The 18,997-nt window shown below is 33.6% G+C and overlaps 1 protein-coding gene across 1 annotated transcript; it reads left to right on the forward strand.

The window, feature by feature from the left end:
• The first annotated feature begins 915 nt into the window (after positions 1-915).
• Positions 916-18,943, forward strand: LOC113869174 (phospholipid-transporting ATPase 3-like). The gene is made up of 27 exons (XM_027505373.1): positions 916-1,195; positions 2,406-2,471; positions 3,137-3,198; positions 3,895-3,976; positions 4,491-4,601; positions 5,705-5,782; positions 5,875-5,971; positions 6,930-7,036; positions 7,258-7,323; positions 7,924-8,045; positions 8,272-8,362; positions 8,459-8,536; positions 8,622-8,738; positions 9,591-9,737; positions 9,809-9,913; positions 11,562-11,704; positions 12,695-12,796; positions 13,400-13,463; positions 13,551-13,763; positions 15,509-15,674; positions 15,780-15,859; positions 15,949-16,188; positions 16,370-16,591; positions 16,679-16,846; positions 17,027-17,389; positions 17,476-17,582; positions 18,381-18,943. The coding sequence occupies exons 1-27, from the start codon at positions 1,076-1,078 to the stop codon at positions 18,685-18,687; spliced, it is 3,624 nt and encodes a 1,207-aa protein (XP_027361174.1). The 5' UTR covers positions 916-1,075; the 3' UTR covers positions 18,688-18,943.
• The last annotated feature ends 54 nt before the right edge of the window (positions 18,944-18,997 follow it).

The raw sequence follows: 18,997 nt of genomic DNA on the forward strand, positions 1-18,997 counted from the left end.
ATGAAATTATATTAAAAAGGAAAAAATTGAATACAGATGGTACAATTGATTGAACTTTTAATTTATGTATTAGTATATTTTAAGATGGATAGACTATACAGTGTCAAATTTTAGTCAAAGAATTTACGGTCAAACAATTGACAGTGGCTCTTTCAAATGGCAGCAGTCTTAATAAAACCGCAACGGGACAATAACTTTGTCGTTTCATCATCTTCAACTTTCTACTTGCATTAACATTGCATAACAAAAACGTAACATCATAATCATAACATGATATAATAATGTTAATGAACACAAGTCACAAGGGGTTCTCTGTAACGGAATTTCTACGTGGCACCTCACTTCGCAACCATTTCCACGCTCTTTCCTCTCGCGTCCTTTTCCCCACTGCTTTATTCTATAATCCAAAAATGATATGTTCACTGCTCAGCTCATACACATACAACAACAACGTCACCAATTATCATATTTTTCACTTCATCTTTACTTCTTTCTCTTTAGTTTAAAGTTTTAATACAAAAGTTTAAAATATATTTAATAATCTTTTTTTATAAATGTATTATACATTTTTTATAGTCATTTTAGAATTTATTTCTATAATGAATAAATAAATAAAAATAAAACTGAGTTTTTTTTTTAAAGATTACAATTATTTATAATTATAAAATTAATTTTAAATTAAAATTGTAAAATATGATTTTAATATAATGTAATTAAATATAATTTTTATTGTTTTTAGTGAATACAAAGGAATCGCATAAATGTAATTTGAAACCCGGGAAGGTGCGCGCGTGATACACGCACCTTGTCCGGGAAGCGCGAAAAAGGAAAAGCAGAGCACGAACACCAACGCGGGTTCGGAAGTGGAAGCAAAACCAACCCAAAGCAAAGGGCAAAAATGGGAACAAGAAAATTTAGGGGGAGCATATTGGCAGCAGTTAGCACTTAGCCGCAGAAAAGAGAAAGGAGTTGAAATTTGAAACGGAAGGAAGGGACTGTTGAATTGGGAAAAACGCATGGGATAGAAGATCTCAACCGTTATCTTATTTCTCTCTCTGTGAGATCGAGTTCCACAATGAGCCACCGAATCTCTTCGTCTCGGTCGATTCGACTCGGCCGAGTTCAGCCTCAAGCGCCTGGTCACCGCACCATCTTCTGCAACGATCGCCAAGCCAATCTTCCCGTTCGGTTTAAGGTTCGCTTTCCAGTCACGCATTTCCCTCTCTGTTATCTTTTCCGTTTTCGTTGCTAAGAGAATCATCGAGCAATACTAGAACTGTAACTGTTTACTTGAAATTCGTCAATTGTTGATGGAAGTACAGGAGTTAAGGATAGATTTATTGTTTGAAATTGAGCAATTTTGTTGAGTGAGGAAAGCAAAGCTATTTAAGTTTAAGATTTTATCGGTGGAGTTATGCTGTTGATGCTCATAACTGTATAAATTGTATTTGAGAATGGAAGGCCATTATGTCTATGAATTAGACGAGTTCTATGTGAAATATTATTTATTGTTAAAATTAATTTTTAGTATTTTTTTTTTTTTTTTTTTTGTATTTTGCTGTTTCACTGAACTTATCATTTGAAAGAAGATAATCTAACGCACTGAATGGGAATTGACTGAGGAATGGCATTTCATTTAAATAAAAAGAGACAGAGATATGCCTGCGTACAGACAGATTAACTTTTGTTGAAGCTAAGCAAGATACAACAAAATGGAAACAAGAAATAAAAAACGATCAGGATTGTTTGATTTTGACTTTCTTCCTTCCCTTTATAAGGTTGGGATAGGAGCCATCTTTTTTTTTTTTTTTTCAAATTAAATAATGAAATAAAAAAATGCGAAAATTTATTCTAAAGGCGGGTAGAACTAGCAAGTGTGCATTCATAGGTTTTATTGGAAATTTTAAACTCATGTTAATAAATGGTGAATTGGTATGAGAGATGTTGGAATCTTGTGAAGTAGCCTATTGCTGACTGAATTCCCATTTTCCAAGAGAAGGTAATTAGGTTTCTACCTGTTTGAAGCCTTGAACCTTTCATATAATGTTGGATCAAAGACCTTCATATAAAGATGTCGTGTCTAATGATGCCATTTTGTTCATGAGCCAGACATTTGTAGAATAAAAATGTTTAACTATAAATGTACTTCATAGTTCATATACTTTGACTTTAGCCTAGTTTACCAGTTTGTCGTGGTCAAGTGAGCTGTCTTGGAGTCTTATTTACAGCTAGTTAGTTATATCGAATCAAAATTTTCCTTTATGTTTTAATTAAATAGCTAAGTTAATATTCTGTCTGCAACTTCATGAAATTGGGAATTTCTGCTTCTTATGTAATATTATATTGAATATTTCACATACCTTGATTTGAAAAGTTTGGTCAATTAATATTTATTATTATGTCAGGGGAATTCAATATCAACTACAAAGTACAACTTTTTCACTTTTCTGCCAAAAGGATTGTTTGAACAGGTAAATTACTTTTAAGCATTTTTATTCTTGAGAGTATATGAGATGCATTTGATTTCCATTTTGAGAAAAAGAAAAAAGAAGCTTTGCCTGCCATATGTAAAAGCTTGTGCTGTTTGGCAGCGATATTTCTCACCAGACTTTCATAGTACACGTCTACTCTTGCAGATGACATATCTCTTGTCTATACTATTTCATATATTTGAGCATTTATTACAATTTTTATGATTCTATTTTTAAATAAATAATTAAATAATTTTGGTTGGTTCTAAGTAGATGATGTGTGTGCCTTCAGGATTGTTTAAGGTACTCTGTAAATTGCTGACCATATACATTTTTCCATCTCTTTTTATAATTCAATTCTCTTAAATTAGCATTCTTTCCATCAGTATTTATGCAAACTGCAAAATCATGTTGGTGTACTCAAATGGATTTTTTATTTATTTGTGCAAGAAGAAAATGGCTTTTATGTCTTGCTTTAACATATGTGTAGAGTAGTTAAAGCAATATGTCCCCAAAATAATTTATTACTTCTTTTGTCTTAAAATCAATTTATTGCTGGTTGAGGGTAAATGTGTATGTGTATGATGAGCTAATGTGTTCAGTCTGTTGCCAACACACCAATGCTTTTCTTTAACTGAAGATGTAAATTCCTGTTTTTGTTACAGTTCAGGCGGGTTGCTAATCTCTACTTTCTTACGATCTCAATTTTGTCAACCACACCTATCAGGTATATCAATGCTAGTTTAGCTCACAGTTAAAAGATTGCCTTTTCTATTTGCAAGCTTATTTGTAAGAAAAGAGTAGTATACTGACCAGAGGGGATGGGAACACTTTATTTTCTTCAGTTGACCTATTATCTTCTAGGCAATTTGTGCTAGCTTTTCCAGTTATTTAACTCTTATTTGAAAGAAGCAGTATTTTAAGATATTTTTATCCTTAAACTTGGGCTTTCATGATGTTTGTACAGTCAGTGCCAATGTTTCTATCATATAATGCTTCATATTTGATTTGGACTTTCTCTATTTTTGTTTTTTTTTTTTTTTTGTTAGTGCTTGACCACTTGAGTATTCAAGTTGACAAATTATTAATTCAGCTACAGTTGTACAAAGTGAAATGATCTATTTGAAGCCTTCTTTGATGTCTTGTTGAAAGTAACAGCTTTTAGCATTTTATTATTTTAGTTGTATCTTGCTCATTAAATTTATAATATGGTTTGTTACTTTGTCCTGTTTATCTTGCACTTGTTTTATGCTTTTGTGTCTTCCTTTAATGATTGCAATGGTGATTAATAAGTAATATGTTCTTGATCTGTTTGTATGAATTTTTTCCAAAAATTTATATTTTGTAATTTAATACAAGTCTAATTATTGCACAAAAAAGTGAATAAGCTTAATTAGCTACTGCATAATATCTGATGTTGCAGCCCTGTGTCTCCAATAACTAATGTGCTTCCTCTATCTCTGGTGCTTCTCCTCTCTCTTATTAAGGAAGCTTTTGAGGACTGGGTGAGAATGCAATTTACTCTCGCACTTGCACTGTCTTTTCTATATGTTTTTGTAAATCTTGGGCCACCGTAAGGGAATTCAGGTGTCATCTTTCTGGTAGTTGTTTTTGCTGGAAAGTCCAACTACAGATCTTATATGAGAGTTTTGATGGATAATTATGTAGAAATAAACATTGTATACAGTTTACTTGAAAGTTTGTCAATAACTAAGGGTTTTCCTTGACATATGCAGAGTTATTGGACAACTTTCCTCATGCTTTATTTTTCTTTGTTTTTTTTATTTTCCCCTTTTCATTACGTAGTATCCCCTATGCTCTAAATTGCATGTAGTTCCGATGCTTCATCTTAATGAATTTATTATTTATATGAAAATAAATATGGTTATGACTTCATTCCTTGAATTTTTCTGATGGCATCCTTAGTTGGATATTGCCCACATTTGTTATATTTGATTATGGCAGTAGTATTGTGTCTATTCCTGTTTCTGATATATTTGCTTTAATTGTGTAAAACAGAAGCGTTTTCAAAATGACATGGCTGTGAATAATAATATGATAGATGTTTTGCAAGATCAAAAGTGGGTAGCTATACCCTGGAAAAAGTTGCAAGTTGGTGACATTGTAAAGGTGCGTGTAGTATATGTCAAGATTTATTTTACATTTTAAACTGGTGCTTATAAGGAACTCTATGACAAAATAGATTGAATGCTTTCAGATCTTATGTTGATTATCATGTTTTTTGGCTGCAATCTTCCTATCTTCCTTCACATGTTCAAAATAATGCTATTTTTCTACATTTGATAAAGTTCTCATTACCTTCCAGAGAAATCCCTTTTCATCATCACTAGCCAATTGCTAGATAACAATTGTTGTTCCAGATTTGTGTGATTCAATATGAATATGGATGTGTTGGGATGAGCAGCTCAATTAAGCAATGATTCAATAAGCTCTTATCGCATGAAAACTCATGACATAAATTTGAACATGAACCTAATTAAAAAGGTAAAATCTATGATACCCTGGTTAAGTGAGAGGGTTTGGTACCCTTTCTTACATATGGAACAATCTTAATTGTTAATTTTATATGGATAGATAATGGAGTTAGTGGTATAGTTGAAAAAGACGTTAATGCCCTCTCATATTTAAGATATTAAAGGAATCACAACTGTTAATCTAAAGAGAGTATAGAATACCCTTTCAAGTTTATAGGTACCACAGCAAGCACCAAAAAGGTAAAAAGTTTATTTTGATTTGTTGTACAAAAATGCTTTTGAGAATCATAAACTGTTTTCATAAGTTCTTCCAAACTCCACCGGAGAATGATGTTCTATCTCTCTAATTCCCCTTTTCTGTTCATGCCTGTGTGTGATGTGGTTGGAAGTCTTGTTAATGTACACTTATGCAGTATTTTATTTGGATATCGAAGTGACTTTCTGAATGAATAGTATTTTTTTCTTGCAAAACATTTGCCGTCCGGGCTGAAATATTTTTTAGGAGCTTTCCTTTTTACTGGTCTTAGAAAAACTGACTGGGGAAATCAACTAATTCTTCTCCTATAACCAATTTTATTTTGTCAATCTGAATTTTTAATTGTACTTGTTAGTTTGGTATGGTTTGCAGATTTGTAATCTGATTTGTTATCTCGAGCTGCGTGTGATGGTATCATTGTGGCTGTTTCTATTGACAATGCAGTTTTTAACTCTTAAGTCCAACTTTGTTCTTTGTTGCAGGTTAAGCATGATGGATTCTTTCCTGCAGATCTTCTTTTCCTGGCTAGCACAAATGTAGATGGTGTCTGCTACATTGAGGTTTTTTCATTTGCTTCAATCTGAAAATGAGTGTTGTCTTGACATTCTTTAGCAGTCACTACTGTTTATTAATCCAGGGTTTTGGGTGATAGACTGCTAATTTAGATGGTGAAACCAATTTGAAGATTAGAAAAGCATTAGAAAGGACTTGGGATTACCTGACTCCAGAGAAGGCATCTGAGTTCAAAGGTTTAATTTTTTTTGACTGACCTAAGAATTAAGATTTTTTAGTGCCACCAACCTTATTTATAAATTATATCTGCTGTGATCCTAGATTTGCATTTGATTTGTTATTCAAGTTTTAGTGTACATCATTGACAAAAAATATTATTCTTCTCATGTCAACATTGTTTGGCTCATCCATCTGAGCAGTTGAGTACAAGAATTCCCTTTAAATCAGGCCACTATGTATGAATCATTATTATGGACTGCCTATAGATTTGATTAATTTTGCTACCCAAATTAATATGTATGGCTATAGAAAACATCATCTTTTCAAGTGGCATCCTCTTTTTTTTTGTAGGATGGTTTGTGTAATGATATATTAGTATTGTTGATCTGTTAGAAATATTAGCTTTTATGTTTAAAATATTATCATGCTGTCAACTGTAGTTATGATGATTGCTGATTGTTAGCTAGTGATTAGGATGCAAGTTAGCTCCCAATTAGCTCCCTGATTGATCACCATCACACTATAAAGAAGATATCAATGTCTGGCCTAGGGAAACTCTATTTCAATTTGTTATCATAGCAATATCATCATCAGGGAGCTAATCCAGTCACTATTCTGTTGCTATGTTCCCATAAATCTAGAAATATTCTCACATGGTGTCTCTTCTTGGCTGAACATTGACTCTATCAATTTCTTATTTTTTCTCCTACTATTTATGTATTGACTTGTTAATTATTCTGGTTATTTTTTCCTATATTTTTAGAAACTCCTGAATTGTGATAGTCCTAGAACTTTGTATGGCTTTTAAGAAATGATGTATGTCCTATTAATTCTTTAGTGAGATTATCTAAAGTCCGTGTTTGGCACAATCAATATCAGATTGAAGACTGTCAATTCTCATTATTTTTGCAAAATTCGATTGTGGTTCTTTTTTTCTAAATTCTGAATGACATGTATTTTTTTAACTACTTGCAGGTGAAATTCGGTGTGAACAACCAAACAATTCATTGTATACCTTCTCTGGAAATCTTATAATTCAAAACCAAACATTTCCTGTTAGTCCAAGTCAGCTTTTGTTGCGAGTATGTTATGTTTTTTTACTCATTGTTTGTTATGAGCTTTATGATCATTCATTATATATGGTCATAATTGTTGAAGTTGGTAGGACTTATGAAATTCATTTTCTTTGTTGGATTTGTTTTGAATATCATATATTACTTTTTATCATTGACAGATACTTGTGTTTTGTCTACTAGTTATGAATCCAAGTGGTATTGACATATTGAAATTTCATGCCTTTCAGGGATGCAGTCTCAGGAATACAGAGTATATTGTTGGGGTTGTTATTTTTACAGGACATGAAACAAAGGTTTCTTGAAATACTGCCTTATTATTGATACATTGATACCTCTATCAATATTCTAATCCCTGATATATCATTTAGGCAAAGATAGTATAAACATGTAATTGTAGTAATGCTTTGATTGCTGAAATGTTTAACTAATGACAAATTGCTATTGTTGTTTACCTGTTTGATGCTATCATAAATGTCATTAGCATTTCATGTTTTCAAATGTGGCATGAAAGATACAAAATTTTTGTGGATATCTTTTTTGATGCAGGGGTTATGTGGAAAGAAGAAAATAACTTATAATTCACTTCAGGGTTGTTTTGATGTATGCGCATTGATTTGCCTGTTTATAGCAACAGTACCCTAAAATTCTGACCACCACTTGTGGGTTTTATTTCACTTTTCTTGTCATTTGGTGGTGTTGACTGCTGTTCTATTTGTCTGAGCTCTTGATTTGAAAATGTTGATTAACTTAGATTCTTGGCCTGAGTTGTATGAAATAATTTGGGTTTTATTTGCTTAAGAAGTTAATTTAGTTGTTTTTCTGCTTGTTACCGTGTGTTTCCTTCTGTGATTGTTCAGGGACACTGTTTTACAGACATTTGGAATACATTGCAGGTAATGATGAATGCTATGAATGTTCCTTCCAAAAGAAGCACGTTGGAGAGGAAGCTTGACAAGCTCATACTTGCTCTATTTGCAACTCTCTTTGTGATGTGTTTTATTGGAGCTGTAGGCAGGTGCGTGAGTAAAAACAATTAGTTTGCTTGGCATGGACCCTCTTCCAATTGCTGTTAATATTTTGTGGGCTACTTGTCTTAGCAAACTATTGGGATGGCGATGGAGCTAGCTTTATTTACTCTCTGCATTAGATTTATTGTTTGTTATTATTATTATTATTATTATTATTATTATTATTATTATTATTGTTTGTGACTAATGTTCTTGGATTTGTGTATTTTGCAGTGCTATCTTTGTAAACAAGAAGTATTTCTATTTACATCTTGATTCATCAGAGGAGGGCTCAGCACAGTTCAACCCAAGAAACAGATTTTTGGTAATATATATTTCTCCATTGAGATGAATGGTCATCTCTTTTCTTTCTTTTCCTCTTGACTTATTGTCTATTGATTCTGCTTCCCTTTTTTTTCAGGTTTTCCTTCTCACTATGTTTACCCTCATCACTTTATACTCAACAATTATTCCCATTTCACTGTATGTATCGATAGAGGTTTGTGTCTAAGCCAAAATTTATATGTCCTTGAAATGCCATTGTCTTGATGAAGGGGAAATTTTACTTTTGATTATTGTGTCAGATGATCAAATTTATTCAGTCCACTCAATTTATCAACAAGGACTTGCACATGTACCATTATGAAACTAATACCCCAGCATTGGCCAGAACTTCAAATCTGAATGAAGAACTTGGGCAGGTAAGACAGAAAGACAATTGAGCCAGTTTAGTTGGTAGAGATGTGGGAAGGGGTGGGGGGGTGTTCAAATCCTCTGCGATGCACGCTGTGCCCCTTTCCATTCCCATCCACACCCCATGGGGCCTGCTATTAGCATTACTTAGGGGCCCCTAACTAGCATAGTTTATCAAAGATTTATCTTTCTAAAATACTAAAGAAATGCCCCTGAATATGTACATGTGAACTTGACTGGTGAGAAATGAACTATTTCCCCTGCTCTGTAGCCTTAATGCCCTGTAAATATTGTAGTGTTTAATATCTGAAGATTCTTTTCCACCTTTTTCTTACTATGCTTATTTGGAGCAAATTCAACCCAAACATCTTTTCCTGATGAACTGACTGACTTTAACCCTGACAAATCAAGACATTGTGGGTCTTGTTTATCAACTTCATTGCCCAATAGTGGAATAGATATGACTTCTTTATACGGGACCTTTTTACGTTTATCCTAAGGTGTCTTCCTTTTAGCATTTGTACATGAGAGAATTCGTTTCATAAAATTAACATTGTTGCTAGTAGCCTTTGATAGATTGTTGCTGTCCTTTCCAGTATTAAATCATTCTTTCTGCTTTCTCCTTTCTAGTCTCTCCTTTTTCTCCCCTCTCTGCACAAATTGTATATTGTTCGTGATAAAAATAAAGCTAATTATTAAGTGTGCATTTGGTTCAGTATATCGTTTTGGAGAAAAAAATTGTATGTGTATATATAGGAAAAGAAAATGCTATTGAAATTTCTATCAGTTTATTAGTTCTTGTCCGTATTATTTCTCATTGCTGAGTTGCATTATGCAGTTTTACTTACTGATTTGAATAGGTGGAGTACATTTTCTCAGACAAAACTGGGACTCTGACTAGAAACTTAATGGAGTTCTTTAAGTGTTCAATTGGAGGAGACATCTATGGAAATGGCGTGACTGAAATTGAGAAGAAAATAGCAGAGCGTAGTGGCTTAAAACTTGAGGTAACATGCATTTCATTGAATGGAAGTAGTGAACAGATCATGATTATAAAATAATTATTCTTTCTCTTCAGGAAAATATGTCACCCAATGCAGTGCGAGAAAAGGGTTTTAATTTTGATGATGCTAGGCTTATGAGAGGAGCTTGGAGGAATGAGCCGAATCCTGATAGCTGCAAGGTCAATCATTTTTCTTGAACTAGTTACAGCAGTTTAATTATGCTTTCAATCTAGCTTGTTTATTTATGGTAAAAGAAGGAATATCATGACCCTGCTTGATTTGTAATAATCAGGTCTTCTATTTTTTTTTTGGGGGGGGGGGGGTGGTTTCCATAATTCTGAGTTACTAAACTGGAGAAGTTTATAAATGTTGTTTAAACTGTTTTTATCTTTTGCTAAAGCTTGTTTTCAGATAAGAGCAAGTGTTTTCTTTTAAGATGCTTATACCATGAATTAAGTAGGTCCAATATTGTCACTTAAAAGGCAAAATTATACGTATGATCCTCTATTATTTTTTTATTTTTGCTTTGGTCCCCTAATTTTCAAATAAATTCTTTTCTATTAATTATGTTTATTGTGTTAATTTTTTGATCTTCTGCTGTTACACCGTTCTTCTTCTTCCTTCTCCGTCTCCTTGCCATGATGTTTGCAGTAGTGAGGGGCGGTTCTTGATGGTGGTGCATGGCAAAAAACGATAGTGGCTGGTGGTTTTACATGTTGGTATGTGACAATAGTGGGATGAATCACAGTTCCATGGTGCTTGGGCATGTGAGTTTTGTTGTTGGTGGTGGTTTTGTGACATTATGGGGGTGGCTAAGTGGTTGAGGGTTTGTGGTGGGTGGGGGCACTATTGTGGTAGCAGCGATTAAGGTCCAGTTGTTGGTGGTAAAGGGATAAGATGGTGATGCAATGGGAGTTTGCGGTGGTTAATGAGCTTGGGTGCTTGGTGGTTGACATGTGATGAGTGAGGAACAAGATAAAAAAAGTAAAAACAAAAATTAACAGGGTTACATAATTAATAGAATAGGACTTTGAAACATGTTCAAAAGTTAGAGAATCAAATTGAAACTTTTAAGAGTTAAGAAATCAAAGTGAAGGAAATAAATTAGTTGTAGGATTAAATGTATAATTTTGCCTACTTAAAATAGGAAGAGAAAAATATGAGAGAAAATAAAGGTTTATGTATATATGATGATTGCAAATCTAATAAATGCAGAAAGTAGTGTGGAAGAGAAAAATGATTAAGCTAATAAGCTTAACTCTTTTTCCTAAGTTTGTTAAAAATCAGAATAGGAAACACAGAACAGCAGCAGCAAATGAAAGAAGAAAAAAATGGGGAGATTGTATTTAATTACTGAAACAAGAAGAAATGCAAGGAGAGACTCTCTCCCTACCCTCAGAGCCTGGCTTCGTTGAAGAACCTTAGAGGCTCTCCATTCTTACAAATTGGCTAACTCCAAAAGATACCCCTCTAAACAAATCATTCCCCTATATAACAAACGATTCTCTCTTTTGGCATAACTAACTAGCCAGCTCACCCTCTTTTCCACCCACATATCTCATGCCTCTCTTTTTCTTTCTCACATAAACTACCCACTGTTTTGGCCAGGTCCACTATCTTGCACTAGCAACTCATTAGGCCCAAATGCAGAAAGTAGTGTGGAAGAGAAAAATGATTAAGCTAATAAGCTTAACTCTTTTTCCTAAGTTACTGTGTATATAGTTTATTTGGTAAAGTAGAACAATTATTATTATGTGGTTTTTAACTTTGTTCTATGATTTAGTTTCTATATAGCAAAAAGTAACATTTCTTTAATTGGCTATGTAGGAATTTTTCAGATGCCTTGCTATATGCCATACTGTGCTTCCTGAAGGTGATGAGACCCTGGAGAATATCAAATATCAAGCTGCATCACCTGATGAGGCTGCTTTGGTTATTGCTGCGAAGAACTTTGGTTTTTTCTTCTACAGGTTCATGCTTCTTGACCATGTTCTAATTTTCTGCATAGCTGTTGTGGTACTACTCCTACTACTACTATTTCAAATGCTTATGTGAGATTCTTCCTTACCAAACATAAATATTAAGTGATAGAGATTGTATTGAGGGACCTAGAAAAGAATTTTCTCACGACTGAGTATATTATGAAGAGAAGATATGTGGCCACATTATACATGAGAAGGAAAAAGGAATAGAGTTGGGATGGAGGCACTGCATCCCTTTAATTGAAAAAATTAATTGTAAAAATGTCCTCTTGGTTTAGAGTAGGAGTTACTTGAGCTTCTTCAAAGTTGTTAACTGCTAATATACTTCAGAATATAGAAGAGAGATTCTTGTGTACATATGGTATTCTGAATTCTGGATCCAAATTTGACAATGTTATATAAACTGTCAGTTGTACATGATTAGGTTCAGCTTCTTTATGCAAAACAAAACCCTGTAATTTTTTCTGTCTTAATGGATTTCTTCTTGTCCAAAATTTGTTGACTGAGTGCTTCTTGGTTGACTGCATAAGTTGAATAAATGCAAGATACACTGTACATACTAGAAGTTTAAAAATGTCATCATATGAAAGCAAGCTTGTACATGATATGTTCTTAATTTCTGATCTTTTTGTACTACCAAAATCAAATTTTTGCAATATCGTTGGAGCTTTTATTATAGTTTAGTATTTTGGTTTAAGGAGGATATCTTCTTATCTTCCTCGCCCTTAATAGTTCTTCATTTTTTTTATAATAAAATTTGTTCTATCATTAAAAGGAGTAAGAGGTTAAAATCTTACCCTCTGAAGGCTGAATCTGAGTTGAGCCTCAGCCTTCATTTTAGAAGCTCACTGGCATCCTGTTCCTTGGTTTTGCTACCAGTTTGTTAATGAGGTTTCACTTCCAGTTTGTTAATAGAGATACTAGGTTTTTAGATAATTGTAGCTTCAGTTGATCCTAATCAGCATTTTTCCTTGCCAGACGCACACCTACAATGATATATATTCGTGAATCTCATGTTGAGAAGATGGGTAAAATTCAAGATGTATCGTATGAGATTTTGAATGTGCTTGAGTTCAACAGGTAACCATTTATTCCCCCTTTTTGTACTGAGTTTCAAACATAATTATCAGTTTTGGATACAGCCTGTAGAGGCCGAAGCCAAAAACGCTAGTAGAATAGCGCATAGCAGGATAGCCACTATTTAAAATTTTTATATACAAATTAAATATTTTATACTGTATATATAATGCTCAACAGTTTAAAAACTACTCAAAATTCATGAAATATTCATAATTTAAAATAAAAAGACACAAGTCTTAAGCAAAAAATATACAAGTAAATAACAATAAAAGTAAAAAGAACAAACAATATTGCTGGTTGTAGAGTGGGTGGTAGATAGAAGAGTGGAAAATTATAACCAATTACAAATCTTTAAATTCTGCAAAGGGAAAGGGAAATATCAATGTTGACCCTAAAATTATTTCCTCAAAACAAAGCTTTCTCGAGGGAAAATTTGAGGTTTTTACTTTAGCACCGCTGTGGCTGCTATTTGAAAAAGCTCAGCTATTCAAATTGTAGCTGACTGTGGCCACTCCGCAATACCCCTAGCACTGTTATAGCCTGCTATTAATAACTATGGTTTCAAGGTATTCAACAACAATTGTAATATTTGTTCCTTAATAGCACAAGGAAGCGCCAGTCTGTTGTATGTCGTTATCCAAATGGGAGGCTTGTTTTATACTGCAAGGTAATAATTTCTTGAGACTTCTGTAAAAGATTCAAATTTCATGACTTTGGCCAAGAAAATATCTTTCAATGAACTTGGTTTTCACAGGGTGCTGATACTGTAATCTATGAGAGATTAGCTGGTGGTTATAATGACATAAAAAAAGTTAGTAGGGAGCATTTGGAACAATTTGGATCTGCTGGACTACGCACATTATGCCTGGCCTACAAAGAATTAAATGCTGATGTTTATGAAAGCTGGAATCAGAAGTTCATCCAAGCCAAATCTTCTCTACATGATCGTGAAAAGAAGTTAGATGAGGTACATTTTATCCTCGGCTGGTATCTTTTAAGTGCATATTAACCATCAAATTATTATTATTTCTGGGTAAAAGTTTGCATCACTAGTCCAATCTTGTCCCTGTATAATTTATTATAGTGGGTTGTTTTCAGAGACATTATATAGAGAATAAATAGGAGAAAATATGACAATAGGTCTTCCACTAAGTCTCCTTAATTTGAGAAACAGATTCCTAAATTAAGGAAGCTAATGAAGCCAGAAATATTTTAGGAAACAGCATTTTTTGAATGTGCTTGGTAAGGCTTTTTAGCTAGCTGAAAAGCTTGTTTAACCAAAATCTTGTTTGGTAAAGTAGTCACAATTAGTAGCTACTAGCATTTTTGAAATGCTACTCCACTAAGCATTCTAGCTTTTCAGCTACAAGAAGAAAGTGTTTTTTTTCCCTCATAGAAATGTTAATTAAAATTTTACTTATACAAAAATTATTAAGTAAAATTTTAAGTTTGAAAAATAAATAAATGCCACAATATTTTATCTCTGAAAGCAATAGATTGCCATCATTTGAGAAAGATTTAACAAAATCATTAATTTCATTTATTTATAATATAAATTTGTCAAAATATTAATATAAATTCATTGTATTGTCTTTTTTTATTCAATTAAATTATTTATAACTAAGAATGAAATAAATACTAGGGTTAGCTGTTGATTAAGTTTACTATTCTGTAATAGTTTTTTGAAAAAGCTTTTAAAACTTTTTGATATTAAATATTAATGTATTGAGAATGAGAAAAATAGCACCAAATGTTCTCTGCTCTTTATATGTTATCCTGCCTTTTCTTTTCTTTTTTTATGACAGATAACTTATTACTTTTCATTTTAAAGAATTTTTGAACTAAAAATCTCCTTTTGAACTTGTAGAAACTTTTGAGTACATTATTACAAAACATAGAGTTCCATATTTTCATGCTTTTTTCAAAGAAAAATATGAGTATTATTTTACTGAACTGAAGTCTATAGAATAGAAAGAAACAACTGTGCTGATTTACTAAATTTTATATTTATCTTTGCAACCAAGCCTCACTGGAGTGGTGCTGTCTGAAGATTACAAAGAAATGGCCATGCTCTTTTAGCCAATTGAAACAGCATGACAATTCAAACTTATGTTCATTAGCATCATTCTTAAACTTGAATCCATGTATACATTAGACATTTTTCAATCAATAGGTCATGACTCATGAGTAGCCCTGTGGTTACTCAAGGAAATTAATCCGTACCTTCTCCACTTCAATGAGTCTTGCAATTCTGTTTGATTTCTCTAAAATGTAAAAACTACACAAGAATACAACCATAACAAGTAGAAAATTTAAGAATTATATCAGAAAAATGTGTAGGGAAAAAAAATGCAGCTTATCCTCTCTTAATCGTCTCTACTTATTCATCTCATTGTTCACTAGATAGCAAGCCACACACAACCAGAGGCTGGAAAATGATATAAAGATCCAAATAAACAACCATGCTATTCTTGTTAGTTTCACCTTTCTATGTAGCTTTGCAACCGAATTTTCATTCTAATGATTTCCATTCTTGAACTGCATTTTGAAAGAAACCAACTAGACATGATTTTGTGATTTTTTGTCACTAATCCTGTCAAAAGCTATGCACTAAATCATAAATTACTGCTGCAGAATTGTCAGTTTATTTTGTGTGCCACTCACTAAATGCGAAATTCTGTATTCTTACTGCTATCTGTGAAAATAATATAGGTGGCAGAACTCATAGAAAATGATCTCATTTTGATTGGTAGCACTGCCATAGAAGACAAGCTTCAAGAGGGAGTACCAGCCTGCATAGAAACTCTTCAAAGAGCTGGCATTAAAATATGGGTGCTTACAGGCGACAAGATTGAAACAGCCATTAATATTGCCTATGGTGAGTCTGCTTTGATTGGAATCAGTTTTTCTGCATGTTGGAACTTATGCATAGTAGAATGTGGTTATTACTCTTTTTGTCTGTGTTTTAACACCCTGCCTGCAGCCTGCAATTTAATAAACAATGAGATGAAGCAGTTTGTTATCAGTTCAGAAACTGATGCAATTAGAGAGGTTGAAGACAGGGTAAACTCCTTGCTTTAGCTTTCTATGTTTTGCTTACATAATTCTTATATTTTGAATGTTAAAGTTTTATTATTTTGTAATTTGTATAGGGTGACCAAGTGGAAATTGCAAAATTTATTAAAGAAGAAGTGAATAAAGAACTGAAGAAGTGCCTTGAAGAAGCACAGAGCTATTTTAACTCTCTATCTGGACCAAAATTAGCACTTATAATTGATGGAAAATGTCTAATGTATGCATTGGATCCAAATTTGAGAGTCATGCTACTGAAGTTGAGCTTGAACTGCCATGCTGTTGTTTGCTGTCGAGTTTCTCCCTTACAGAAAGCACAGGTAAAGCTCATACACCAAGGAAAATAACTTGTTATTTCTGCTAACCTTTTTATTCTTGGTAATACTGTACATCAAGTAAAAATAGCTAATTTTGAATAATGTGTCCTATTTAAAAGGAGTGCGAGTTACTTGCTGGGTGTTATGCAGTTGTTTGGCTTATTATCACTCTGTATGCTTTCAGGTCACAAGTTTGGTTAAGAAAGGTGCACAGAAAATAACACTTAGCATTGGTGATGGAGCCAATGATGTTAGCATGATTCAAGCTGCTCATGTTGGTGTGGGTATAAGTGGGTTGGAGGGGATGCAGGCCGTGATGGCCAGTGATTTTGCTATTGCACAGTTTCGTTACCTTGAGGATTTACTTCTTGTTCATGGCCGGTGGTCATATCTTCGAATATGCAAGGTGTTGTGTCTTTGTAAACTAGATAATTGTTTTTGTAGCTGCTGCTTTTCTTTTTTTGGCAGCATCCTTAAAAATTGGTTATTGCAGGTGGTGACATACTTCTTTTACAAGAATCTCACATTCACTCTTACTCAGTTTTGGTTTACCTTTCAAACTGGGTTCTCTGGCCAGAGATTCTATGATGATTGGTTTCAGTCATTATATAATGTTATCTTCACTGCACTGCCTGTGATCATTGTTGGACTATTTGACAAGGTATCGCATTCTATCCAGTCTTATAGGATTACATTTTCTTTTATAGGGACTTTCTTTTTCTACAGAACACCTTTTGCTTGTACCCATTGCCTTGTATCCATTGCCTTGCTTCACTAGTTACATTAGTTGTTTTATTTTAGATGATTACATGTTTCATTTATTTCCTTGTGCCTTTGCAAGGATGTCAGTGCATCTCTATCCAAGAAGTATCCTCAACTATACAGAGAGGGAATAAAAAATGTCTTTTTCAAATGGAGAGTTGTAGCTATATGGGCATACTTTTCCATCTACCAGTCTCTAATATTCTTCTATTTTGTGAGTTCGTCAAGTTTAAGTGCTAAAAATTCAGCCGGAAAGATATTTGGACTCTGGGATGTCAGTACCATGGCTTTCACATGTGTTGTAGTAACTGTTAACTTGCGGCTTCTTATGATTTGTAATTCAATCACAAGATGGCACTATATTAGTGTTGGTGGAAGTATATTAGCATGGTTTATTTTTGTCTTTATATATTCAGGGATCAGCACCCGTTATGATCGACAGGTGAATTCCCTCTATCAATAAATAAATTACTTTTCTTATTACCCCTTATAAACACTGTTAACTTGGTCTATTGCATTTACTTGCAGGAGAATATGTATTTTGTCATATATGTCTTGATGAGTACATTATATTTCTACCTCATGTTAATTCTTGTTCCTGTTGCGGCACTCTTTTGTGACTTTGTTTACCAAGGGTAAGATTCAAAGTTGAAGAATTCTTGACTCATTATCTGTCTGTGCTTGTCATTAATGGAGATATCATTATGCTATTGGGATGCATGAATCTAATTACAGAACATTAGATCAAGATACACAATGATGAATCACTTTTGCGTGGAAATCGTTCGTACTCACGTGAAGCCTTTTATTAAATTATCCGAGTCAACCTGCTAGGACCCAACTTGGTGAAGTTGGAATTTAGATCATGTACATATGTAGGAATAAGAGCAAGCTGAGTTAGTAAACTACAGGCTGTCAGAGGAGCAGAATCAATAATTGAACCAGAATCCGGTTGTAAGGAAAAACAGTTGGGGGAGTCTTTCCCTTTTCCTCAATTCTTGTGTTTTTTAAATTTCTGCCTCTCCTTTTCTTTTTCCTGTCTATTCAGTTCTTCCTTTTTCTGATTTTCGTCTCTGAAACCCTAACTCAACCTGTCGAAAAAGCAAGAGGGTCTTAGTTTAAGTTTCGAGAACTAGTCAATTTTTAATGGATATGTAACTGATGATAATCAATACTGTATTATGATCATTCACTGTAATCATGATATGTTTTAGTTTTACACTTCGGTATCATTCAATTTATTTTATGGACACGTGATCCACAAATGACGATTCAATAAGAATCTTGTGTCAATTGCATGTATGGTAGCAACAGATAGCATGGTAGGGTGTAAAAATAAATGAAATTTATTATAATCATGTTCAACTGTTCTTCTGTTTCTGTTCCATCCATTGGGCTTTTGCCTTTATTCAGTTCAGTTCATCTGGTTACAGGGTTCAGAGATGGTTCTTCCCCTACGATTATCAGATCATTCAAGAAATGCACAGACATGAGAGTGATGGCACCAGCAGGGAACGGCTTCTAGAGATAGGGAACCAGCTCACTCCAGCTGAGGCAAGGAGCTATGCAATATCCCAACTCCCACGTGAGATATCAAAGCACACGGGGTTTGCTTTCGATTCACCTGGTTATGAGTCATTTTTCGCTGCACAGCTTGGTGTATATGCCCCTCAGAAGGCATGGGATGTTGCAAGACGAGCTAGCATGAGATCTGGGCCAAAGATTGGACAGAAAAAGTAATTTTGTTCAAACTAAAAATTAAGTCATTTGGTGTAGGATGATTTTACATTTACTTTAGTTTTGTTTTTTCGTGTTAAGAGCCAGCCCTAGGAGATCTGTAATTAGCACGTGCCATATTAAATACTGGACATTTTCTTTGTTAAAATATTGGTAGTTTTCATTTAGGTATATTTTGTCGTTCTTCCCTCGTTGCCAGTTGTTTCTGTTGAGGGAAGTAGAGTGGATTGTCGCAGATGTATATTCCACAACTTTTAGAAAGCCAGCCAATTTTTAAAATTGAGGTATGGATCTATTTTCAGTTGTTTAAATA

This window comes from Abrus precatorius, unplaced genomic scaffold, assembly GCF_003935025.1.
Source record: "Abrus precatorius isolate BTA unplaced genomic scaffold, Abrus_2018 Scaffold6, whole genome shotgun sequence".
NCBI lineage: Eukaryota > Viridiplantae > Streptophyta > Magnoliopsida > Fabales > Fabaceae > Abrus > Abrus precatorius.

Bases quoted from the DNA above. Each gene is read 5' to 3' on its own strand.
- LOC113869174 (XM_027505373.1), top strand. From the start codon at position 1,076: ATGAGCCACCGAATCTCTTCGTCTCGGTCGATTCGACTCGGCCGAGTT. The intron at 3,199-3,894 runs GTATATCAATGC...CTGATGTTGCAG, and splicing joins TTGTCAACCACACCTATCAG to CCCTGTGTCTCCAATAACTA. The intron at 8,537-8,621 runs GTTTGTGTCTAA...TTATTGTGTCAG, and splicing joins CACTGTATGTATCGATAGAG to ATGATCAAATTTATTCAGTC.